This window comes from Cynocephalus volans, chromosome 1 (genome assembly GCF_027409185.1).
Source record: "Cynocephalus volans isolate mCynVol1 chromosome 1, mCynVol1.pri, whole genome shotgun sequence".
NCBI lineage: Eukaryota > Metazoa > Chordata > Mammalia > Dermoptera > Cynocephalidae > Cynocephalus > Cynocephalus volans.
This window is the reverse complement of record NC_084460.1, coordinates 197,748,184-197,775,596: the sequence shown is the minus strand read 5'-3', so window position 1 is coordinate 197,775,596 and position 27,413 is coordinate 197,748,184. Positions and strand designations below refer to the sequence as shown.

The 27,413-nt window shown below is 35.3% G+C and overlaps 1 protein-coding gene across 3 annotated transcripts in view; it reads left to right on the top strand.

Moving 5' to 3' along the window:
* PTPN4 (protein tyrosine phosphatase non-receptor type 4) overlaps positions 1-27,413 on the top strand; it is a 214,065-nt gene that overhangs the window by 133,827 nt on the left and 52,825 nt on the right. For all 3 annotated transcript variants that reach the window (XM_063092274.1, XM_063092261.1, XM_063092266.1), the window contains 2 exons: positions 13,026-13,089; positions 20,803-20,975. In XM_063092274.1, the coding sequence (XP_062948344.1) occupies positions 13,026-13,089; positions 20,803-20,975 (237 nt within the window). The remainder of the gene's footprint in view (positions 1-13,025; positions 13,090-20,802; positions 20,976-27,413) is intronic.

Below are 27,413 nucleotides of genomic sequence, written 5' to 3'. Positions count from 1 at the left end.
AAGGTAATTGGTTCCCATAGCCTGAAAATGGGAGGAGACCATTAACTACACAGGGACACCAAAGGAACTTTTTGGGATGATGAAAATATATGATGATTATTGTGGGTGGTGGTTACACAACTAAATACATTTGTCAAAACTCATTGAATTGTTCACCTAAAATTGGTAAATTTTATTATATATGTAAATTATTTATCTGTAAAGCTGGTAAAACTAAAGATCATTTAATGTTTCATCTCACATCTTTTAACTTTCCTATACAATTCAAATTGTGGTATATTCATTGGAGAATATAAAACAATTGAAGACATGGTCTCTGCCTATAAGTACAGATGTAACACAAAAAATTATTATAAAGCACAATAAGAAAATTTTGTAACTAAATCCTTCAGAGAAGATTATCATTGTGAATTTTTGTAATGGTGAATGTGTATTTCCAATTTTAAGACATTTCTGACTTTAATAAAGGAAAAAATTTTAAATAGTTAATTTTATTTTAATTTATATTTAATATAAGTGTCAAAATCAAACAAATTATTTTCAGATGATGTGGGTTAAAATAGCAGTGCAGTGATAATTAAAATTTTCTGTATTTTAAAAATTCTACAATGTATATTTTTTGGCTTTATTATTATTATAAAATAAGGATTCTAGAAGATTTACTGACAAATTGCTGTGGAAACAAAAAAGGATACAATCTCTCTAGAGAGTATTTAAGGTGGTTTTTTAAAGTTGAATAGAAATTTCCTCTGTTGAAAGGAAAAAGTAGAATGGGGCAGTTTGTGAAGGACCAGGGCGTTCAAGATAGAAGTACCAAGCATTTGCAGAGTACTAATTGTAAGAAAGAACATGGCAAGTTCATAAAATGATGGGATATTTGGTTTGCTTTCTCCTTTGATTGCTTTGATTGATGGGAGAAACAAGGAAACAAGAATTTAGGAAGATGTTGCTTGAAAGAGAAGTTGAATTCAGATTGTGACCAATCTTAACACATTCTGTATTGCAATGAGTTGGTATCCATAGATGAATATGCTTGGAGCTCATTCAATATTGACAAATAGAATACATTATTTCGAAGTTCTTATACAAATCAGGTTACTAAAAGAAAAAAGATGTGAGTGTCTAAGGTATTGATTGGAAAATAACATGCAGTATGCATTTAAAATTTTTATTTTCAAGAATTAAACTAAATACATGGGATTTAAAGTTGCTAAACCTACTTAATCTATCATCGAACATAAGGATTTCTTCTGGTCCTAACTACTCATAGCAATTTATACTACAACATTAGGAAAATATTTGTAAATAGGTCACAGGTAGCCATGATGTAAGGCCAAGGAAAATCAATAGATTTTTTGATAATCATCAAATATGTGGTTTATTTTAGTTCTTAAAGTATGGACTTATTTTCACAAAGGCAACATACTTCTTCTAAGTACTGTATGTGGATAAAAACCATATCAACCTCATCACCTTTATTCCTTTATTCAAATTAGTGTTCATAGAATTGCCATTGCCTTTAAATTTATATTTTAGCAAAGTACTTTTTGTCTACTTTGGGAAACCATAAAAATCACTTTATGTGTGGGCTGGCCCGTGGCTCACTCTGGAGAGTGTGGTGCTGATAACACCAAGGCCATGGGTTCGGATCCCATGTAGGGATGGCTGATTAGCTCATTGGGTGAGCGTGGTGCTGACAACACCAAATCAAGGGTCAAGATCCCCTTCCTGGTCATCTTTAAAAAGGAAAAAAAGAAAAACAAAATCACTTTATGTGAACTGATAATGATTACAGTCATAATGTGGTATCATGTACATTTCAGCTACTTTTAACTCATTAATAATTAAAATAAGATATTCAGGCCAAAAATTAAATGGTGGGATTGCCAAATTTCTGCATGAATGAAGAGTTTAGAATAAAAGTGGAAGTTGTAGAATTGATAGTAAAAAAAATGGATCACGAATTTTAATGCATTGTATTTGTAGCTTAGAACCCTGCAAGTCTGATATTATTAGCATTGTTTTTACAAATAAGGAAGGAGAAACACAAGACAAATTGAGTGACCTAATGCTAGGTAACTGATAAGTATGAAGCAGATCTTTAAACCCAGGTCTTTTGATTCCAGAGCACAGGTTTTTCATTTACCTTTTCTCTCAAAATTAGAGCTACATGTAGAAAGAGTACCATACCATATAATAAATATGCTCCCTCATATCTTTCCATGTATGGTTATCTGTAAATTATCCAGCTCAAGTACATATTTTAAAAAACATTGGATGGTGAATCTGAAGATACTTGGACTCTATAAAATAGACATACTTCATCAAAATTAATGTACATCAAAAGACATCTTTAAGACAATGAAAAGGGGATGAGAGAGTTCCAGTTCCCATTTTGACATGTAAAGCTTGGACGTTGTCACTCTTATACTCACAATTAGAAAAAAGCAGAAAATCAATAACTCTTCTTAAATTCCTCAGAGAACTGAGGACACTGGGCAAACTGCTTATTTGAAAACTGGAGAGAGAGATGAATACAGAGAATGATCAGGATTAGAAACTGCTGCTAGAGCCAGGAACTGAGAGAAATTCTTAAAGAGTAATCACTAATTGCTGAATACTGAGCTTGGACTAGATTGAGAGAGAAAAACTTCTGCGGGCTCAGCCTTAGGAAAGCCCCCAAGCTTTCATGAGTTTTACCACCAGCTGCCCCACCCACCAGATTCTCAGAATGAAGATGGGAGAAAGACCCACTCATGCTTTGTCAGGAAGGGAAAGGTAAGCATTTGAGGGATGCTTAGAGCTTTCTGTTCTTAGCAAAGGCTTGCCTTAGGGAAAACCATTTTACCAGCACCTAACCAACATGAGGTGTATCAAAGCCTAACCAAAATGGGAGAAGGGAAATACCCAATTCAGACCCTCCTGTCTCACCTAAGGAAAAGGTGAACTTAGAAGCACTGAAGGTCATAGCTAAGGGGCATAGACCACTAAAACAGTGATACCTAATCATAGGATTAAGGAATCATTCCTCCCACCCCACGCCTTGCTGCCACATCAACAGGGCTCCTATATAATAATAGGAAAATACAACCAAAATAACTTCAAGGCTCAGACTATTTAAGGAGCCTCTAGATAAACTGTAAGACAACAGGGGAGACAAAAAAAAGGATACTAGAGGAAATTGTAACCTCTGACATGGACAGTTTGTTTACAACAAATAGTAAATATAACTTCACACTTTGTCAGGCAAATATAAATTCTTATACCAAAGCCATATTTACCCCATTTCCTTTTACCCAGTATATCCTGTCTAGAATTCAACAAAAAATTACAAGGCATACTGGAAGGCAAAAAATACAATTTGAAGAAATAAAGCAAGCATCAGAACCAGACAGATATGGCAGCAATTTTGGAATTATCATAATAGGACTGATTAATATGCTAAGGGCTCCAATGGAAAAACTATACAACATGCAAAACAGATAGTGCTGTGGTTGTAATGTCCCCCCAGGGTCATGTTGGAACTTAGTCCCCAATATGGTATTTGAAAGATGGGACCTTTAAGAGGTGATTAGATCTTGAGAACTATGCTCTCATGAGTGGATTAATCCATTCATGGAGTAATGGGTTAATGGTTTAATGGATTATCATGGGTGTGGACTGGTGGCTTTATAAAGAGAGGACATGAGCATGTAAAAAAATAAATACACCCTTCCATGTGAAAACCTAGGTCACCATGGGACTGTGTAGAGAATCCTCACCAGGAAGAAGTCCCTCACCAGATATGTTCCCTGGACATTGGACTTCCAAAACTGCAAGAAAATTTTTCATTGCTTTATAAATTACCCAGTTTCAGATATTCTGTTATCAGTGACAGAAAACTAATACAGATGTGTGATGTAAGCATAGATGGAAACCCTACAAAAGGATCAAACAGTAATGCTAGAAATCAAAAACATATTGCAACAGAAATGAATAATGGCATTGATAGTCTCATCAGTAGATAGTGCACAGCCAAGAGTCAGTGAGCTTGAAGACTGGTCGATAGAAACTTACCAAATTGAAAGGCAAAGAGAAAAAATAATTTTTAAAAAGGAATATTTATGTCATGTAATGGGAATACCAGAAGGAGAATAAAGAGAGAAATGAACCTAAGAAATATTTAAAGAAATAGTGGCTGATAATTTTCCAAAATTACTGATAGCCATCAAACTACAAATTCAGGAAGTTCACGGAACAACAACCAGGTTAAAAACCAGAAAAAGCTACAACTACGCATATCATATTCACACTGCAGAAAATCAAAGATGGAATCTTGAAAGAAATAAAATGTAAAAAACACCTTCCCTGCAGAGGCACAAGGATAGGATTTATACTGGACTTCTCTTCAGAAACCATGCAGGCTAGAAGATGATGGAATGAAATATTTTTAAATGTTGAAAGAAAAAAAATTCACCAACCTAGAACTTTGTATCTAATAAAGTTATCCTTCAAAAGTGAAAGATACCTCAGTTGGTTAGAGGATGGTGTTATAACTTGTTATAACAGTTAGTTCACTTGTTTGGTTAGAGCATGGCATTGATAACTCCAAGGTAAAGGGTTCAGACCCCCTTGCCACCAGCCGCCAAAAAAAAAAAAAAGACTTCCTCAGACAAACAAAAATTAAGGGAATTTGTTGTCAGCAGACCTGACTTGTAAGAAATGTTAAAAGAAATTATGAAGAGAAAAGGAAAATAATATAAAATAGAAATCTGAATCTACATAAAGACAGAAAGAATAAGTGTAGGTTAAAATAAAAACTTTAAAAAAATTTTTAATTGACCTAACAGATAACAGTTTGTTTGAAATAATAATAGCAACAATATATTGGATAAATAAAATGAATGACCACAATGTTCAAAGGGATGGGGGGGAAGAATTGGAGATTATATTATACGGTGCATGCAGTACCCATGAAATAGGATAGTGTGATTTGAAAGTGGGTTAGATTAGGTGCGAATGTATATTGCAAATTCTAGAGCAACCACTAAAAATAATTTTTTAAGAAGTACAGTTGATCTACCAAGAGAATAGAAAATGGAATCATATAAAATGTTCAGTTAAAACCACAGAAGTCAGAAAAAGAGTGGAAGACAAAGAACAAAGAGAAACAAATCGAAAAGTTACATATATGATACATATTAATTCACCTATGTCACTAATCACTTTATAGGTGAATGGTCCAAATATTCCAAATAAAAGACAGTCTATCAGAACAGATAAAAAGTAAGACCCAAATATATGTTTTCTCCATAAACCGACTATAAATATAAAGACACAGGTAGATTAAAAGTAAATGTATGGAGAAAGACTGTGCTAACAGTAATTAATCAAGGGAAAGTTGAAATGGTTATATTTATTTGAGAAAAGGCAGACTTTAGAGCTAGGAAAATTATCAGGGATAAAGAGGGGCACCACATATGATTAAGGGTGGTCATAACAATTTTTACTGTGTATATACCTAACAATAGAGCATCAAACACCAAGGTCAAGGGTTTGGATCCTCTTCCTGGCCAGCACAGAAAACAAAAGCAATCAAGCATCAAATTGTATGAGGCAAAAACTGATAGAACTACTAGGAAAAATGGACAAATTTACTATTGTAGAGACTTCCACTTTCTTCTCTCAGTAATTGGCAGATCCAGCAGTTAGACAAACAATAAAGATATACTTGAATTGAACAGCACCATGAATCAGTCTTATCGAATTGGCATTTACAGACAATACTAGAATACACATTCATCTTAAGTTTACATGGAACATTCATCAAAATAGAGCACATTCTGGGCCATAAAACACACCTTAAAATTTTTAAAAGAATAGAAATCATACAAAATTTGTTTGGAGATTACAATAGAATTAATTTAGAAATCAATAACAGAAAAATAACTTGAAAATTCCTAAATATTTGGAGGTTAAACAATGTTCTGAATAATACACAGGTCAAAGGAAAATTCTAAAGAGAAATTTAAAAATAATTTGAACTAGATGAAACAATATCAAAATTTGTGGGATGCAGGAAAAGAAGTTCTTACAAAGAAATTTATAGCATTGAATGAATATATTAGAAAAGAAGAAAGGTGTAAAATTAATAATCTAAGCTTCTCTTAGGGACATAGAAAAAGAAGACTGAATTAAATACAAAGGAAGCAAAAGAAAAGATGTAAAATCTACAGCAGAAATTAATGAAATTGAAAACAGGAAATGCTAAGTCAACAAAACCAATAAAATGATTCTTTGAAAATATGAATAAAATTGATAAAGCTTTAGCCAGCCTAACCAAGAACAAAAGTGAGAAGATACAAATTACTAATAACAGAAATGAAAGACTATCATTTCTGATTCCAGGGACATTAAATGGGTAGTAAAGGGATACTATGAACAACTCTGTGCCCACACATATGATAAGTTAGATGAAATAGACAAATTCCCTGAAAGAAATAATCTACCAGAACTCACATAAGGAGAAATAAATCATCTGAATAGGCCTATATCTATTAATGAAATTGAAGCAACAATTAAGGGACTTTCAAAGCAGAAAGCTCCAGTCCCAGATGGTTTCACTAGTGAATTCTACCAAATATTTAAGGAAGGAATGATACCAGTTCTTTCTAATTTCCTCCAGAAAATAGAAGCAGAGGGAACACTTCCTTACTCAAAGTATGGGGCAAGCTTTACCCTAATACTAAAAGCAAACAAGTTGTTACATAAGAAAAAATGACAGACCAATATCTGTTATGAATATAGATGTAAAATCCTCAATAAATATTAGCAAATCTAATTTACCAATGTATAAAAAGAATTGTGGACCATGGCCAAGTTAAATTTACTTCAGGTATGCAATGCTGGTACAATATTCAAAAATCAATTAATAGAATTGATCATGTCAACAGGCTAAAGAAGAAAAATCATAAGATCGTACCAGTTGATGTAGCAAAAATATTTAACAAAATCCAACACCCATCCACAGTGAAAACTCTGAGCAAACTAGGAGTAGAGGAGAATTTCTGAACTTGATGAAGTACATCTATCCACATACAGCTAGCATCATAATTAGTGATGAGAATCTAGATGATTTCCCATTAAGATCAGTAACAAGGCAAGGATGTCCATCCACTCTCACTAACAGTTGCCAAACTGATTTTGAAGTTTATGTGAAAAGGCAGAGACTCAGAATAGCCAGTACAATACTGAAGAAGAACAAAGTCAAGGGACTGATATTACCTGATTTCAGGAATTACTACAAAACTACAGTGATCTAAAAAGTATGGTTTTGGCAAAGAATAGAAAATATCGGTGGAACAGAAATAGAGAGCTCAGAAATAGATCCCTGCAATATATTTAACTAATCTGACAAAAGAGAAAAGTCAATTCAATCGAGAAAGGCTAGTCTTTTCAACAAATGGGGCTAGAACAACTGGATATCCACATGCAGAAAAATTGAATCAAGACACAAACTTTACATTTTTCACAAAAATTAACTCAAAATGGATCATAGATCTAAATGCAAAACTTCTAGAAGATAACAGGAAAAAAATCCAAATAACTTTCTGTTTAGCAATTACTTTTTAGATACAATATCAAAGGCATGATTTATGGAAGAAAATGTTGCTAAATTAGACTTCAGTAGAATTAAAAACTTCTGGTTTGTGCAAAAGACACTGTTAAAAAAAATGAATGGAAAGCCACAGACTGGCAGAAAATACTTGAAAAACAGAAATCTGGGGCTGGCCTGTTAGCTCAGTTGGTTAGAGCATGGTGTTATTACACCAAGGTCAAGGGTTTGGATCCCCTATACCAGCCAACCACAAAAAAGAAAAATCTGAAAAGGACTGGTATACAAAATATAAAGACTGTAGGCACACCAGTGTGAGAGACTAGAGAATCAGACAACAGGGAGGGGCCCTCCTAGGATCAGAACAAATATCAAAGACCTCCCTCAGCAATTTTTTTTTTTAAAGGAGCCACAATTTGGTTGATTTAGTTTCTAAAGGACTTTGTGCCCCAGGGCACTGTGGAAATCAATAAAGCAATCTTTTGGAAATTATGGGAGTTTAACAGCTGGGTGTGGTTATGGGTAGAATGTGGTGACTGTTACTACTGTCATCCAGGATTGCTGTGGGCATAGCCAAAGCTGTGTGTGCCTCCCTGAAAGAACATCCAAAGCTTAACACTGGGGACAGGGAGTAGAGGGGAGGAATGGAGTTTATTAAAATAATCCAGCCAGTCACTGAACAAAAAAGTAAATAAGAATAGGGGGTCGGGGTACCAGTACTCAGAGTTACTATAATATATAAAATGTTCAGTTTCCAACAAAAAAATTACAAGGCATTCTAAGAAAAAGGAAAGTATGGCTCATAAACCAGGGAAAAAAAAAAAAAAACAGTTATATGTATATACCAAACAACAGACCTTCAAAATACATGAAGCAAAAAATAAAAGAGATATAGACAATTGCACAATCTTAGTTGGAGATTTGAGCACCTTTCTCAGCAATCAATAGAAAAAGTTGACAATTTTAAAAGTCAGCTGAAATGTTTTAACACTATTAACTATCGTGACTTTTTGGTATTTATAGAATAGTACACAAACAGTAGATTCAAGTGCATGTGGCTTATTTATTAGGGGAGGCCATATGCTGAGCCATAAAACAAGCCTCAATAAATTTTTGAAAGAGTCAACTCATGCAAAGTATACTATACAACCACAATGAAATTAAGTTAGAAATCAATAACAACTAGAATATTTGTTAATTAAAGAAAATGTGTTATCAATAACATAACTCCAAGTATTTGTTAATTAAAGAACACTTCTAAATAAACCATTGGTGAAAGAAAAAAAAAAAAAAACCACAGGGCAAAGTAGAAAATATTTTTAACAGAACAAAAATGAAAAATACAACATCAAAATTTAGGGGATGCAGCTGAAGTAGTGTTTTGAGAGAATTTTATAGCTTCAAATGTTTATATTAGGGGAAAAAAATCTAAAAATCAATTATCTCAAGTTCCCTTCTTAAGAAATTAGAAAAATAAGAACAGTTTGAACCCAAAGTAATAGAAGGAAGAAAATCAATGAAATATAAAATGAACGCAAAATAGAGAAAAGTTAATAAAAGTTTGTAGCTGCACTGATTGAGAGAAGACAGCCAATATCAGGAGTGAAAGGTGGTGCATCACTACAGATCCTGTACACATTAAAAACATAATAAAATAAATTTATGTACACTTGTATACTTGAATATCATGAATAAATTCTACAATATAGATTAAATGGGCAAATTCCTTGAAAGACAGAAATAAAGAGGAGTGTCCTGAGAAGAAATAAAAGACATTAGTAGTCCTGTATAGGTTTAAAAAATAGAATTTGTAGTTCAGAACCTTCTTATCATTAGAATTCCAGGTCCAGATTGCTTCACTTGTGCATTCTATCAAACATTTAAGGTAGAAGTAATACCAATCCTATATAAGCTCGTTTAGAAAATAAAGGAAGAACACATTGTAACTAATTATTGCCCTCATTCTAAAACTAGACTAAGACCTTACACAAAAAGAGAACTATAGTTACTCGTGAGAAAGAAATAGATGCAAAAAGAGATACAAAAATTCTTACCAAAACTTTAGCAAATTGAATTCAACAATATGAGGGTACCTCAAAAAGTTCATGGAAAGATGGAATCAAAAGATAATACAAATCCTTCTATGAACTTCTTGAAGACCCCTTATATAAAAATGATAATTCATCATGACCAAGTGGCAGTTATTCCAGGAATATAAGGTTGCTTTAACATCTGAAAATCAATCAGTATAATTAAACTTATTATTATAATAGAAGAAAAACATGATCATTTCAGTAGATACAGTAAAAGGATTTGACAAAATTGAACATTTATTCATGATAAAAAATAAAAACTTAGTTAACTCTAAATAAAAAGATACTTTCCCATTCTTATTAAGAGCATCTACAGATAATCTACTGCTAACGTTATAAAAAATGGTGAGGGTATCAATGCTTTTTATGTAAGGTCAGGAACAGAACAGGAACAAATACGCTTACTCTCACTTCTCTTCAGCTTTGTACAGGAGGTTCTAACCAATGTTTTAAGACAGGAAAAAGAAATATAAGGGAAATAGATTGGAAAGAAAGAAGAAAAAGTGTTTTATTTGCATGTAAGGGTGCATATGTAAATTGGCTGAAAATGAAGGGATGAGAAATCATGCAAATAGTAAGCATAAGAAGATAGAATGACTATATTAATAAGTACAGTGCTCCAACCAGTTTGAGAATCTTTGTAGTTTCTTACCAAGTTAAACATATACCTACCATGTGACCTAGCCATTTTACTCCTAGTGTTTAACCAAGATAAATTAAATCAAATGTCTGTATAAAGACTTGCACACAAACGTTCATAGTGGCTTTATAGGTAATAGTTTAAAACTAGAAACAACTTAAAACATCCATCATGAGGTGATATATCCATGGATATATCATGGTGGATATATCCATTCATATTGTGGTATATCCATAGAATGGAATACTCCTCAGCAAGAGAGAGAAAAAAAATAGTGAAAAATACAACAATGTGGATGAATCTCTTATAAGTAGTTAAGCTGAATCAAAGAAGACAGGTGAAGAAGCATATGTATTGTGTGGTTCCATCTATATAAATTCTAGAAAATGCAAACTAATCTATAGTGACAAAAAGTTGCTCAGTCATTACCTGGGTTGGGGGAGGGTTGGTGTTGTGGGGTTCTAGAGCCAGATTATAGAGTGGCAGGAGGAATCATTTAGGAGTGATAGATATGTTCACTATGTTGATTGTGATGATCGTTTGATAAGTCAAGCTTAATAAATTGTACACTTTAACATGTGTAATTTGTTGCATGTCAATTATACATAAGAAGATGATTAAAAATAAGGGAGGAAAATAAATACTCAATGTCAAGGGTAACCACTAAAGCAATAGAAAATGATTATTTGGACAAATGGCAAATTAGGTAAACCCAAATATGTCATTTATTACTAAAATTGTAAATATGTGGAACCTTCAATTTGAAAGGCATAGATTATTAAACTGGATTTTTTAAACAACTTTATTAGTGTAATTTATATACCATAAATTCACCTATTACAGTGTACAATTCAAGGGTTTTTAGTATATTTACAGAGTGCAACATCACTGTTATCTAATTTTGAATCATTGTCATTACCCCCCCAAAATACTTTATAACCATTAGGAGCAAACAAAGGACAACAGATTAGTTGCAGCGCAGAGTTTAAGTGGTGGGAACAGCAAATAATCCAACACAGAGCTGAAAGAAAAAAGTACCCACAACCAGAGACCTAGTCTGATATTAACTAATAAAGGTCTCATTTCACCAAAGAATACCTATAACACCTAGAAGGACTGGAAGTCCCCTGGGCTACCAAGCCAGAAAGGGGGAAGGGCCATGACCCCGACACCCACAGCCAGTCCTGAGAATGGGGGCCTTGGGCCTCAACCACACTCTCTCGACAAGCGCAACCACCCCAGCAATGACCACCAAGCCACTGCAAGAAGGGCCCTGGGCTCTCCCAAGCAAGGGCAGTAGGGGGCCTTGGCCACGTCCCTCCCGACACCTGTGACCTGCCCGGTGACAACCACTGCCCGAGCCGGGGCAGTAGGGGGTTAAGGGCCTTGGCCGTGCCCCCCCACACCTGCTATCAGCCCAGAGACGACCACCGAGCTGCTGGAGGAAGCACCCCAGGCTGTCCTGAGCCAGGGTAGTGGGGGGCTGAGGGTCTCGGCCACACCCCCCTGACACACGCAACCAGCCCACTGATGACCACTGATCTGCCGCAGGAAGTGCCCCAGGCTCTTCCAAGTTGGCACAGTGGGGGGCCTTGGGCCTCAGCCATGCCCCACCAACATGTACAACCAGCCGAATGACAACCACCAAAGCCGCGCAAGAAGGGCCCTGGGTTCCCGAGCTGGGATGGTGGGCAGGGGCTTTTGCCACAGCACCCTGATATCTGCACCCAGCCCAGCAATGACCAGACCACTGCTGGAAGCCTCCTGCTCTCCCCTGTGGGAATGTGAGGGGTGCCACAGACCTCAATCCCGCCCCTCCTTCTTCCATCACATTTCCTTCTACCTTTCCCCTCTCCCTCTCACTCCCAACTGCTCTGCAACATCATAGAATGTAAAAAAAATAATAATAATAATTTTTAAAAATTTAAAAATTTTTAAAAACTTAGAATTACCATGCCAATATTTACTTAGAAGATTAGGACAGGATCCCATGGCAAGTTTTACCAAGTAAAATCAAATCTCTTTGGCCTCATGACCCTTAGATCTTAAAGTTAAAAAAAAAATCTAGGTGTTAACTTATTACATGGGTATAGTATGGAGAAAAATTGATTTGCCTCGTATTCATCATACTATTAAAGCTTTGAGAACTCTGATAGCATTATATGGGTTGCATATTATAGGAAAGTCAATGTAGAAAAGTAAAATTTAAAAAGTATGCTTTTTAGAGTTAAAAAATGGTTTTAGGGCCATGGTGTAAAACTGAAATTTTATATTTTTTTCTCAAGTATTGCTTATAGTTTTAAGAGTAAATAGCTATGTTATTGATATTTCTTGAAATTTTAATTTGTGACATGCATTATTAAATATTTCTGTAGATTTAGAATTGAGAAAGGTATGGTTTGCAGTAGGTATTCTAACAAAATTTTCTTCAACTGAGCACATAGTTTGTAATTATTTTTCCGTGAAGCACCAAAAACTTTATATTCTTTGTGTACTGTGTATATGTATATATGATAAAATGGTTAGGTGTTACTAAATACACACTTAAAAGATTATTTTGTAATTATTTTCTTCATTAATGTTTTGATCTTTATTTAACTTAATGTTTTTTGTGTTTTTTTTGGCAGCTAGCCAGTATGGGGATCTGAACCCTCGATATTTAATATTTTAAATACTCCAATTATTCTCTTTTGTCCAGGTTGAAGATAGTAAAAATATCTTTTAAGTGCAAACAGTTTTTTATTCAACTTAGAAAAGAATTGGTGAGTATTGGTCTAATAATTATTGATGTAAATGAAGTTTTTAAAGAAATCCCTAATCATTCATGAAAGAACTTTTCTATTAAATACAAGTGAAAGTGCAATTTATACTTTTGATAACTGCCTACGCAGGTAATCAATTCACTTTTCATGACAAGGTGTACTTGTTTCTCCAATGTGTCTGTGGTTCAGATTTAAAGTTCTTCTAGACATCCATTCTGCTGCTACTTGAACTTAGAAACTGACCTCAATTGTTCATTATCAGTCTCCAAGGTTCATTGATGAGGGTAATAACCAAGCATTTTAGGTATCCTTTTTCTTTTTTCTACTAAATTTACAGGACTTCCTTTCATATAAACCTCATTTCACTTTAGGGGAGCTGTTTGTTTAGTTTGGTTCCTATTTCATAAACTTGCAACACTTGTCCTCCCTCTGTTGGAGTGGTAATAGCCGTTTTATATATTATGTACAAATTGAGTTGTCATGGAAAGTACATGGAAACAATTTCATCTTATAAATAATTTTATCTGTTTCATCAAATTAAACTAACTTTGTACTTTGATTTACGTTATTTCTTCAAAATCTTGGCAAATTAATGCACATGTCAAGATGGCTATGTAAAATGTAGTTGAAACCTTAAATTGTATTTGACTCAACTGCATTTTATCAGAGAATATTGATCTAGTAAGTGACTATAGTTTATCTATTATGTTCACAAAATAAAATATACACCTTGATAAAGTGAACGTATTCATATCAGCACCTCATAGGTAAATTTGTAGAATAGCATTAGCACCCCAGTAGCTGATGTTACTAATGGAGCTGATGCCCACTTTCAGTCAGTAACCCTCCCAAAAGGTAAACATTATTCTCATTTGTATTACATTGAATTAGTTTGGTTATTTTTGAGTTTTAAAAAATGAAATCATACAGTATATTTTCTTTTATGTCTGCCTTCTTTCTCTTTGTGAGGTTCATCCATGTTGCTGCATATAGCAACATATGAAGTCATCAACATTCTGATCAGAAATATTCAGAAATCAGCTCTGTTCTGACAATGGCACAACTCTGAAATCACCACTATTCTGACATCAGCACTATACTTATTTCAGCACTACTCTGGCATTAGCACACCTCTGACATCAGCACTTAGTTTATAACATTTGTGTGTGTATTCCACTGAATTAATATATCTTAAATTAGTTATTCATTCTTCTGTTAGTGGAAAATTTTACTATTTACAAGTTGGAGATATTATTTCTAATGCTGCTAATAGGACATTTTTGTACATTTTGAATAAATGTTTAGATATAATTAATCTTATCTGGAAACTAGAGAACAAATAAAGTATTTTACTTTAAATAATTGTAGATGGCACTGTAGAATTCAATTTTTCTAATTTGCCTCCTATCATAGTACTAGTGTTATTAGTAATAATGATAATAGTTATAATATTTAACATTAATGGAAAACTTATGTGCCTGGTAATATATCAACTGTCTTCATATCATTTCATACTCACACTCATTCTCTAAGATACTGTACCAGTTAGGAATGTGTTTACCTGCAAGTAATAACAGCAACCAAAGTCAACTAACAATTGATTAAAAACAGTATCCTTATTAATGTTTTTTCTCTAAAACATTTCTTTGTTTTTCCTATCCAAACTTCATAGAATGTACTTATCTCTCAGTACAATATTTTGTGTCCATTGTTTACAAATTGTGTGGGAAAAATTTTTGTTATATTCCATATGTAATTGGTATAATGTCAAAATCACATACAGACTTTTTGAAAAGTATGCGAGGTATCAATAAAGGGGAAATATATATGCATCTTATATGTTGCTGACACTGAGAAGCATTACTGCCTCATACTCACTGTGAGACATTCTCTGTCATTTTGCATATTGTTTATGGTGTATGTAACAACAGGTACACTGCATGTATGTTAGTGCATATAAAACAACTGGTATCCATAATTAAGAATTAATTTTCTGGCGATAAAGAAGCAATTTTTTAAGCATATTACCTTCTAACATGATAGTTCATTATTTATACATGGACATTTTACTGTGATTTAGTCATGGATGATATCTTCATGACCTTTTGATGGGCAAAGATTTCTTTAACAGGACATAGAAGGAAACCTTAACCTTAAAAGAAAAGATTGATAATTTGGACTGTTTTAAAATTAGCAACTCTATTCATCAAAAGACATCATTAAGAAAGTGGAGTGTCACAAAATATGTATATAATACACACACACACACACACACACACACACACAAAGTCCTTGGTTGTATATGCAACTGTAGTGGATTGAATTATGTCCCCCCAAAACTCATTGAAGCTTGAATTGTGTTCCCCAAGTTTTATATATTGGAAACTTAGCCCCCACTGAGACTGTTAAAAGGATGGGGAATCTTGTTATGGTCATCAAAAAGTGGGGCCTTGAAAAGGTGGTTGGATTGTAGGACCATGTAGTAGTGAATGGATTAAAATGGTGGTCAGGGTGTGGTTGTGAGGGCTTTAAAAGAAGAGGAAAGTCTGCCTTTCTCTCTGCTCTCTCTACTTCCACTGTCTTGCAAAATGAGACCTCTGGTTCACTGTTTCTACCACCAGATGGACTTTGGACTTCTCATCCCCTCAGAAACTGTAAGCAATAAATGTCGTTTTTCTTTATAAATCACTCAGTTTGATAAATTTTGTTTTCTTTATAAATTACCCACTTTGAGGTATTTTGTTATAAGCAACAAAAATGGACTAATACAGAAAATTGGTACCAAAAGTGAGGTGTTGCTTATAACAGATACTTGAAAATGTGGAAACAGCTTTGGAACTGGCTATCAAGGAGAGGTTGGAGGAGTTTGAAGGACCCAGAAGAAGACAAAAAGATGAGGGAACGTTTGGAATGTCTTAGAGACTGGTTACATGCTGGTAAGCAGAATACTGATAGAAATATGGACTATAAAGACCATTCTAAGGAGGTCTCAGGTAGAAATAAGAAGTTTATTGGAAACTGGGGCAAAGATCACCCTTACTGTGAACTGGCAAGGAATTTGGCTGCATTGTGTCCATGCCCTAGTACTTTGTGGAAGTTGGAACTTAAGAGTTGTGAACCAGAGTATCTGGCAGAAGAAATTTCTAAGCAGCAAAGCATTAAGGAAGCTGCATGGCTACTTGCAACAGCGTATGCTGAGTTATGGCGGCAAAGGCATGACATAAAGCTGGAATTTAAAAGGGAAGCCGAGTGTAAAGATTTGGAAAGTTTGCAGCCTGGCCATGTGGTAGAGAAGCAGAGAGCATTTTCAGAAGGAAAATTCAGTGGTACTAAGAAGATTAACACAAAGGAAAGGGATTATGAAGAGAAGGGGGAAAACTCCCTGAAGGCATTGCAGAAGCCTCTGAGGCCAATCCTTCCATTTCAGGCCCAAAGGCCTAGGGAGACAGAATAGTCTTGGGGAACAGGCCCAAGACACCCTCCATGGGCTTGCTGCTCAGGGCCACCTGAGGAAGCTGCTTCCAGCACCAGCACCCCAGCTGCTTAGGCTGCTCCAGCTGCTTACACTGCTCCAGCTGTGGGTAAATTGACCCCAGGTGTGGCTGGATGTGCAGCTTTGGAAAATTCAAGCTGGAAGCCTTGGCAACATCCATGCGGTGTGAGGTCTACTGGCTCGCAGAATATCAGAGCTGAGAAGATTTGGGAACCTCCACCCCAATTTCAAAGGATAAATGGAAAAGACTGGGGGCCCAGGAAGAGATCTATCGTGGGGGCAGAGTCATCACAGACGGCCTCCACTAGGGCAATGCTGAGTGGACACGTGGGGTCAGAGTTTCAGCAGAAATACCCCAACAGTGCCATGCTTAGTGGAGCCATGAGAGCGGGACCTCCATGGAGACCCCAGAACTGTGGAACTACCAGAGTGGAACACCAGCCTGGGAGAGCTGAAGCATCACCTGAGGCCATAAAAGCCATAGAAGCAGAGCTGCCTGAGGACTTGAGACCCAACCTCCACACCAGCATGTAGAGGACATCGAACATGGAATCAAGGTACATGATTCACCAGCTTTGAGATTTAATGCCTGCCCTGCTGGGTTTCGGACTTGTTTGGGACCTGCTACCCCTTTCTTTTCGCCTATTTCTCCCTTTTTGAACAGCATTACGTCCTCTATGTTTGTCCCACCATTGTATCTTGGAAGTAGATAACTTGTTTTGATTTCACATACAGGACTTTGGGGGTGGAATGAATGTATTCACCTGTGAGAAAGACATGAACTCTGGGAGCCAGGGGCAGAATACTGTGTGGACTGATTGAATTGTGTCCCCCAAAGTCCATATATTAGAGGCTTAATTCCTACCGTAAATGTTGAAGGTGGGAAATCCTATTATGGTCATTGAAAGGTGGGGCCTTGAAGAGGTGATTAAATTGACAGTCTCAGTGGGGGCTAAGTTTTCAATACATAAAACTTGGGGAACACAATTCAAGCTTCAATGAGTTTTGGGGGGACATAGTTCAATCCACTACATTCTGTCCCTAGCCCCCAAAACTCATGCCTTTTCACATGTAAATACATTCATTTAATTTTCAAAGTCTTAACTTGATTCAACTCAAAAGCCCAAAGTTCAAAGTCCCATCAGTGAAATCAATATAAGTTATCTACTCCCAAGATAGAGTGCTGGGACAAGCATAGGGTACATATTCCCATTCCAAAAGGGAGAAATAGGCAAAATGAAAGGGGTAGCAGGTGCCAAACAAGTCCGAAGCCCAGCAGGGCAGGCATTAAATCTCAAAGCTGGTGAATCATGTACCTTGACTCCACGTTTGATGTCCTCTGCACACTGGTGTGGGGGTTGGGTCCCCAAGTCCTCCGCCGGCTCTGCTCCTATGACTTTCCTTGTTGCAGGTGTTGCTTTGGCTCTTGCAGGCTGGCATTGCATGCTGGTAGCTCTATAATTCTGGGGTCTCTATGGCAGTCCTGCACTCATGGCTCCCCTAGGCATGGCACTGGTGAAGTTTTTCTGCTGCAACTTTGACCTATCTTTTCCACTTGGCATTGCTCTAGAGAAGGCTGTCTGTGGTGACTCCATCCCTGTGACAGATCTCTTCAGGGGCCCCTAGACTTTTCCATACATCCTTTGAAATTCTCCAAAGCCTTTACAGCTGTGGCATTCTGTGAATCTGCAGACCTGACATCACATGGACGCCACCAACACTTTCGGCTTATAATCTCCAAAGCTATGGGTCCAGCCACACCTGGGGCCAATTTAGCCATGACTGGGGCAGCCAAAGTAGCTGGGATGCTGGTGCTGGAAGCAGCTTCATGAGATGGCTTTAGTAATTGAGGTAGCATGGTATTGATATGAGGAAAGATAAATAAATAGATAGATAAATGAAACGTAATAGGAAGTCCCTGGCCCTGGGCAGTGAGCCTATGTAGGGCGCCTCAGTCTTGTTCCCTGAGACCATTCTGTCTCCCTAGTCCTATGGGCTTGCAGTGGAAGAGGTGGCCCCAGAGCTTTCTGCAATGCCTTGATGGCCTTTTTCTCCTTCTCTTCATAATCCCTTTCTTTTGTTCTGATCCTCTTAGCATCATTGCGTTTTTCTCCTGAAAATGCTCTTTGCTTCTGTACCACATGGCTAGGCTGCAAGTTTTCCAAATCTTTGCATTCTGCTTCCCTTTTAAATTCTGGCTTTCTGTCATGCCTTTGCTGCCATAACTCAGCGTAGGCTGTTGCAAGTAGCCATGCAGCTTCCTTGATGTTCTGCTTAGAAATTTCTTCTGCCCAGTAAGTACCCTGGTTCAGCACCTTTAAGTTCCACATTCCATAAAACTTTTGGCATGAAAAGAATGCAGCCAAGTTCCTTGCCAATTCACAGCAATGGTGATCTTTGCCCCAATTTCCAATAAGTCCCTGATCATTTACATCCGATATCTTCTCAGAATGGCCTTTCCTGTCCATTTTTCTATCAACATTTTGCTCAGCACCATTTAACTGGTCTCTAAGAAGTTCCAAACTTTCCCAGGTTTTCTTGTCTTCTAAACTCCCACCAGCATCTAGGCTTTTTCTAGCCTGCTTCAAATTCTTCCAGCCTCTCCTCAACACCCAGTTCCAAAGCCACTTCCATATTTTCAAGTATTTGTTATAATCAACAAATTCTCTGTTACCAGTTTTCTATATTAGTCCATTTCTGTTGCTTATAACAAAATATCTGGAACTGGGTAAGTTATAAGGAAATGAAATGTATTGCTTACTGTTTCAGGGGCTGGGCAGTCCAAAGGCCAGGGAACATATCTGGTGAGAGTCTTATTGGTGGTAGCTTTACAGAAGTGCAGGGGTCTCACATGGCAGAAAATGGCGGAGCAGAGAGAAAAAGCTCCTCGTGTGCTCTCCTTTTAAAGCCCTCAGAACCACACTCATGACTACCATTAAAGCATCAATTTAATCACCTTGTCAAGACTCCACCTTTAAGTTACCATAATAGGATTTCCCACCCTCAAGAGTTACAGTGGGAATTAAGCTTCTAATATATGGACTTTGGGTGAAACAATTAAATCAATCCACAGCTCTCTACATACCTACCAGAACAGTTAAAGGAAAAAGACTGATAAACCAGTGGTTGGTGAGTATGTGGAACATACACTTCAGAGGTGGGAGTAGGTGTATATTTATCTAACCATTTTGGACAACAGTTGGGCATTATCTACTAAAGCCTAACATATGCATATCTTATGACTCAACAACAGAAATGCACATATTGGTACACCAGACAACATACAGGAATATGAATACCAGCATTATTCTTATATCCCAAGCTGGAAACATTAAATATCTATCTACAGTAAAGTAGATAAGTAAATTATGTATTCATTACAGTAGAATACTATGAAAATGAAAATAACTGGATTACTACTTTACAACTATATGGATGGATATCAGAAACATAATGTTGAATAAAAGAAGCCAGACCTAAAGACACGTGTGATTCCATGCATATACAGTAAAGTTCCAAAACAAGCATGGTGATAAAAGTCAGACTACCTTTGGGGAGGTAATCTGGAAGAAAGGGGAGACAAAGGTTACTTGTGAGGTGTGGTACTAATGATCAGTTTCTTGATCTGAATAGAGGTTAAATGTTTGCATTCATTGTGTGAAAATAAAGTTGTACACTTACAGGATATGCACTTTGCTATATATGGTTTACTTCAATGAAATTATCTAGTAATTTCTTGAAAAACTTTTCCAGAAAGTTGAAGAAATTATTCTAGTGCTAATTAGTTTAAATTTTGAATTTTATAATACTGTTTAGAGGTGCTGAATATTCTTATTTATTTATAATCTAGACAGATTTACAAAATTAGAGATATTTTATTAGGTACAATATATCCTAAAGTTTAATTCATAGGCTAGAATTATATTTTGAAACAGAATCATAGCTAATAAGTTTTGAAAACAGCCATGTATCAAATTTTTAAACTTATTTTTAACTATGATCTAAGGTAACAATTTCTAAAAATTGTAATATTACTGAATGAGGTCCACATTTTACAAATCTTTTCATTTATTTTACTACCTTTTTATTGGATAAGCAAAAAAGAACTAGAGGGATTAGTGTTTACAAGGCTAAAATAATTTATCTGTCAAAAGTATGTTAAATGAAGCAATATATTCTGATATTTTCTGCTGTTTTCTATATTTTGTCATTTATTACAGCATGAATCTAGAGAAACATTATTGGGATTTAATATGGTGAATTACAGAGCATGTAAAAATTTGTGGAAAGCATGTGTAGAACATCACACATTCTTCCGTTTGGACAGACCACTTCCACCTCAAAAGAATTTTTTTGCACATTATTTTACATTAGGTTCAAAATACCGGTACTGGTAAGTATTGCTTCTGTATTAAGGCTTTTTTGCAGGATTTTTCCCTCTCTTTAAAATAAAGTTTTAGTTTATGGAGCCATAGAATCTTTATTATTCATACACACCTACTGAATCAAAATCCACATGGAAACAGCCTCTCTATCTATATCAGTAAAAAGTTATAGATTTTTGTGATGTACACCAGGTTCAAGAGATTCATTCTGTTGACTATATTCCAGGTCATTATTTTCTAAAATAAATTTATCACATTTACTTATTTACAACTTAGATACATTGTAATTTTCATTGTGTATTTATTAAATATTTACATGAAAATTTTTCTTTATTCTAAGACACATTTATTTTATTTGTAGAAACCAAGGTGTCAGTTGATTAGAGCGCAGCATTATAACACTAAGGTCATGGGTTCAAATCCCCCTACCGGCCAGCACCAAAAAAAAGAGAAAAGTACACAGTGTCTTCTGCATGAGTATGCAATTACTTTGGACTTGTGTTTTTAATCAAGATTTTGCATAGTTTTTGGGCCGAGCCCGTGGCGCACTCGGTAGCGTGTGGCGCTGGGAGCGCGGCGACGCTCCCGCCGCGGGTTCGGATCCTATATAGGAATGACCGGTGCACTCACTGGCTGAGTACCGGTCACGAAAACGACACACACACAAAAAACCAAACAAACAAACAAAAAAACTTACTACAAAGCTGTAGTAATCAAGACTGTGTGATACTGGCATAAAGAGAGATGTACAGATCAATGGGATAGAATTGAGAGTTCTGAAATAAACCCTGTATAATCAATTGGTTTTTGATTAAAAAAAAAAAAAAAAAAGATTTTGCATAGTTTTGACTTGTCAAACCCTTGGTTGTAAAGAGTTTAAAACAGCCACTAGGCAAAATCATGTTTAGTGCTGCCCGATTAGCTCACTTGGTTAGAGTGGTATTATAACACCAAGGTCAACAGCTTGGATCCCTGCTGGCCAAGCCGCAGAAAGAAAAAAAAAAAAAGATTTAGTCATTAAACAGTAACCGCTGATCCATTTTCCTAAAATCGTCTTATTTATTCTTACAGCTTTTATTTTTTCCTGAAAGTAACATTCTTGGGGGGATAACTAAATTTGAGGAAGCTCTGGTTAGTTTTACTGATGAAATTCTTAAAAGTCCTATGAAAGTTAGTTTTCAAGTCGAACCTGGTAAGTATCTTGTAGAAAAAGTTATACATGATCTTCTAGTAAAACAAATATTTTTGTTTGCTTCTGCTTCACAAAATGAGGTTTTCCATCTTCAATAAATAAAATCCTTGACCATTAAGTGTTAGATTAATTCATATGTTCATAAGAAAAATGCTTATATTTGCCCAGAAAATATTTATATTGTAAACCTCAAACATTTATAAATGCCCAATTTGTAATCTCAGTAAACAAAACAGTGTAAAGCTTAGTACAGGATATATCATTAAAAACACATGCCCCCTCATCCCAAGAAAAAGTGAAAAGTAGCACAAAAGTTAAGTAGTAGCAATTAAAAAGAATTGGGAAAATTTTGACCAAAAAAAGGCACAGTAGATTCCTAAGTGGCTTGATGTCATGTTTAACTTCTTTCTCACCTTCCTAAAAACAGTACTGAGAAAAGGTGACAGTAGGTACTTACAAATTTAAAGGTAAATGAACAGGGAGACAGTATCAGATCAGTGATGAAAGTCAAGTTAAAAACAAACAGCCTTTCTTACTGATACTAAATCTCAGCCGTAACAGAAGAAAATTCTAAGGCTCTAGTGAAATGCGTGAACAGTACAAACCCTAAGGGCATTCCATCAATAAATGTAATTCCAAATTCCTAACTGACCACCAGGCAGTTATACAAGGATTACCTTTACCCTCTAGTAGAACCCTTTTTTCCTTCCCTTTGTTCTTGCACATATGACACAAACACACACACACACACCCCATTTCATTTAGGCTACAGAGAAATGAATAGAATGTAGTAACCAGCCTTTATAATTCACACAGGTCTCAGATGAGTAAAAAATCAAGGAAGTTACTCAAACCATACCACGTCAAACAAAATCTAAACATGATGACTACAAATACAAAAAACACTTGAAGAAAAACCAGTTTGTGAGAAAATCATCACTGAAACAAAAGTAAAATTCTATCATAGATATTAATAAAAGCAAGCTCAAGAACAGTCTGATTAAAAGAAAAAAAATTGGTTGTGAAGGGAGCAATACCTGCCATTCAGGATTATTGCCCATGGGAGGAAGATTGACCTCATATAGGCAGATTTTACATGTTTTAAACAGAACTGAGATTATGTACTATTAAATGGAATCTGTACATTTTTCAAAGTTGAATAAAAATTTTTAACAACTTCATTGAGGTATAATTGACATACAATAAACTACCACATTTAAAGTTTAAAATTTGATGCTTCCATGCATCCATCACCACAATCAAAATAGCAAGCATATTTATCACCCCAAAAAGCTCCCTCATGCCTCTCTGTAACCCCTTTCTCCCACTGTTCATCCTCAGACAATCACTGTTCTGCTCTCTGTCTCTATAAAATTGGTTTTCATTTTCTAGGATTTTATATAAATTGAAACATACATGAAGTACTGTATTCTTTTTAGTCTGGCCACTTTTACTTGGCATAATTATTTTGAGATTCATACATATTGTACTGATAGTTCATTTCTTTTTATGGTAGAGTATTCCATTATATAGATATACCATAATTTGTTTATTCATTCATTTGATGATAGATACCAAGTGGGTTGTTTCCTATATTTGGGTTGTTTCTGGGTTTAGGCTATTATAAATAAATCTGCTATGAACCTCCATGTGGAAGTCTTTATATAGACATTTGTTTTAATTTTTCTTTGGTAAATACCTGGGAGAAGAATGGCCATATCATATGGTAGATGTATGTTGAGCTTTGTGAGAAAAGTTTGCCAAATGTATTTTCGAAGAAGTTGTACCATTTATTACTCACCAGCAATATATGAGAATTCCAGCTCCATCACATCCTCATTAGTGCTTGCCATTATCTTTTCATTATTTACCAGTATCTTCCAAAGAGCACAAGTTTTGAATTTTGATGAAATTCACTTTACCAATTTGTTCTTTTATGGGTCTTCCTTTCGTTGATGTGTTTAAGAAATCTTTGCCTAATCCAAGGTCACAGGATCCATTTGGATGAAATTTTTGCACAGCGTGTGAAGTATGGACTGGAGTTCAATTTTTTGCATATGGATAACCACTGGTTTCTTCATACGTTTGTTGAAAATGAGTTGTCCATATTTCTTTGGTCCTATTTGAACTTTAAAATATGTCTTAAAGTTCAGTAGTGTTAGTCCTGCACCTTTGCTCTTCTATGTATGTGTGTATCTATCTACCTATTTATTTATTGGCAGCTGGCTGGTCAGCCCTAGTATTTCATATTTTTTGATTGTACTACAAATGGTATTTTTAAATTTTAATTTCAGATTATTCATTACCATTACATAGAAATGCAATCAATTTTTTAATATTGATCTTATTTCCTGAAACTTTGCTAAACTCTCTTATTCTAGGAGCTTTTTTTATAGCTTCTAACAGATTTTCTACCTGGAGGGTAAAGACAGTTTTACTTTTCTCTTTCTGATCTAATGCTTTTTTATATCTTTTTCTTTCCTTTTTGCTCCAGCTAGAGCCTCCAGTACACTGTCAAATACAAGTGGTGAGAGCAGACATCCTTGTCTTGTTCCTCATTTAAGGGGAAAGCATGCAGTCTTTCACTATTAAGTATGACGTTGGTCATAGGCTTTTCTTAGATGCCCTATACCATGCATGTTGAGGAAGTTCCCTCTATTTCTCATTTGCTAGAAGTTTTTATTAGGATTGGATATTGGTTTTTGTCCAGTGCTTTCTCTGCAGCTATTGAGATGATTGTATGGTTTTTCTTTTTACTTTGTTAATATGATGAATTACATTGAGTTTAAAGTGTTAAACCAACCTGGGATAAATTCCATTTCTGGGATAAACTCCACCTGGTCATGATATCCTTTTTATATATTGTATAAAATATATTTTTGTGTATCAAATATATATATTTTTTATATTTGCTAAGATTTTGTTTAGAGGTTTTGCATGTATGCTCATGAAGGATATTGCTCTGTAGTTTTCTTATAATATCATTTTCAGGTTTTGGTGTCAGAGTAATACTAGCCTCATTGAATGAGTTGGGAAATTTCAATTTTCTGGAAGAGTTTGAATAGTAATGGTATTATTTCACTTTTAAACATTTAATAGAACTTACCAATTAATCCATTGGAGGAAGGAATTTGTTATTTGTAGGAGGTTTTGAACAACACATTCAAATTCTTTAATAGATAATGCAGTTCAGGTTTTTTCTGTCTTCCTGGGCAAATTTTGGTAGTTTGTGTCTTTCAATGAATTTATCTATTTTATGTGAGTTGTTAAACTTATTGGTATGAAGTTTATAATATACACCATTATCTTTTTAGTATCTCCAAAATTTGTGGCAATGTCACTTCTCTCATTCCTGATATTGGTAACTTGGGTCGTCTTTGTTTTTTGCCTGATCAGTCTTACTAGTGGTTTACCAATGTGGATTAAATATTTTTAAGTGATGTGTGTGCCAAATAAAACTTTTCTTCAGACTTATATAGGTTGTGGGCTACCCTCTAGCAAGTCCTAAAGAAAACCTGACCGAAAAATATTAAACTTAGCCAGGTTACTGTTCAAGTCTAAAGTCAACAGACATTATCCAATATGCAAAACCTCAGGGAATATAACATCTCTGAACTCTTCTTAAAAAACATCAATTTAATAGTAAGTTTAAGCCAACAAAAAGATAAAATAACTCAAGAAGAATCCTGGTAAAAGCACTGAGAATGAAGATTTAATTCTTTAAATATGGAACTAGTCCTTGACAACTGTGAGAATTATGACTACAGAATAGGATAAATCTGATATAAACTTTGACAAAGTAAAATAAATAATTTTTTTTTTTAAAGGAAACAAGTGACTAATGGGGAGAAGTATTTGAATCATTATTTTCAAAAAAGTTCGTGGAAAGATTGCTACTATCTTTTAATTCCATTTTCCCACAAACATTTTGGAGTACCCTTGTGTTATGAACAATATAAAATATGAACCTTTCTGCCATTAACTTTCTAAATTGCCACCTCTTTATTATGAAATTCAACTTGTTAATCCAGACTTTTGTGTAATAATGTCCCATTTGAATCTTCTTCATTGGAAAATTAATGTATCAGTCAGGGTTCTGTCAGGGAAACAGAAAGCCCTTTTGACTTTTCAAACAAAAGCAATTTAATTGAGGGAATTGGTTGCAAAGATGTTGGAAAGGCTGGGAAAGCAAAAGGGAGAAAAAAAGGTTATGGAGAAGCAAACAGAAGAAGAGGTAATGCTTACGGATCAGAAGCTTGTGTCACTTCTGGGCTGGAGCTGACAAGCCTAGACCTGCTACTACAGTGTTAGAGCCACTATCACAGTCAATTGTGGATCTATCAGAGAAGGGCTGCTTTAATCAGAGATGGAAACTGCAAGATGCTGTTTCTCACTATGCCCTATCTCCATGACTGTTAAAGCAACTGTCAGCATCTGCCAGTTTCCTGCTCTTCCTTTCTCCACTTTCTGATGTCCCACCAGTGCCTTCTAAAAGCAGAAACTAACAGAAAGCCAAGTGGCAAAGGAATCTAGGAAATGGAGTTTGTTGACTCGCAGCTCCCTGCAAAACATAGCAGGGCACAAGATATGATTGGCACCTATGACAGTTCAGTTCACATTAAGTTAACATTGATTAAGTTTTGTGCTTGTAGTCCTTAAGAACTTAAAAAACATATCCAAGGTACTTTTTAGTCATCAAAATGATTAATAGCTTTGTAAATGAGGTAGACATGGCAGTATGACAAATGTTAAGCTGGACACAGTCCTATCCCTAATGGGTATGCACTAAATAAACTTTTTTCCCCCTCATAATAAACAGTGGTTGGGAATACTGGAACTATTGTCATTCTTAGAATGTTGAAATATTATTTTGACTGAGAAATAGAACTGGGAATATCAGAGATTTATTACTTTGCCCACCAGCCTCCTCATACGTATATTCTTATCTCTGTTCAATATATCCAGGGGATTAAAATCATTCTAATGTGGAAATGCAAACAGTGGTGAACCTTAATTTGTTAGCTCCTTCTTGGAGAAAATATATTTTCTTAGGAAACTTCAACTTATAGACATTAAAAAATTATGGTAATGTTTCTCATTTTTCCATTAAAACTTCACAAGCATGCCATTCAGTTCACATTTATTTATAGTTGTCTATGGAAGATGGTCTTAAAATTGCTTGCTTAACTTTGGAAACCTATATTTAGTAGCTTTTATATTCATTAAATGTCTACATTTGTAAATGGTTTTATTT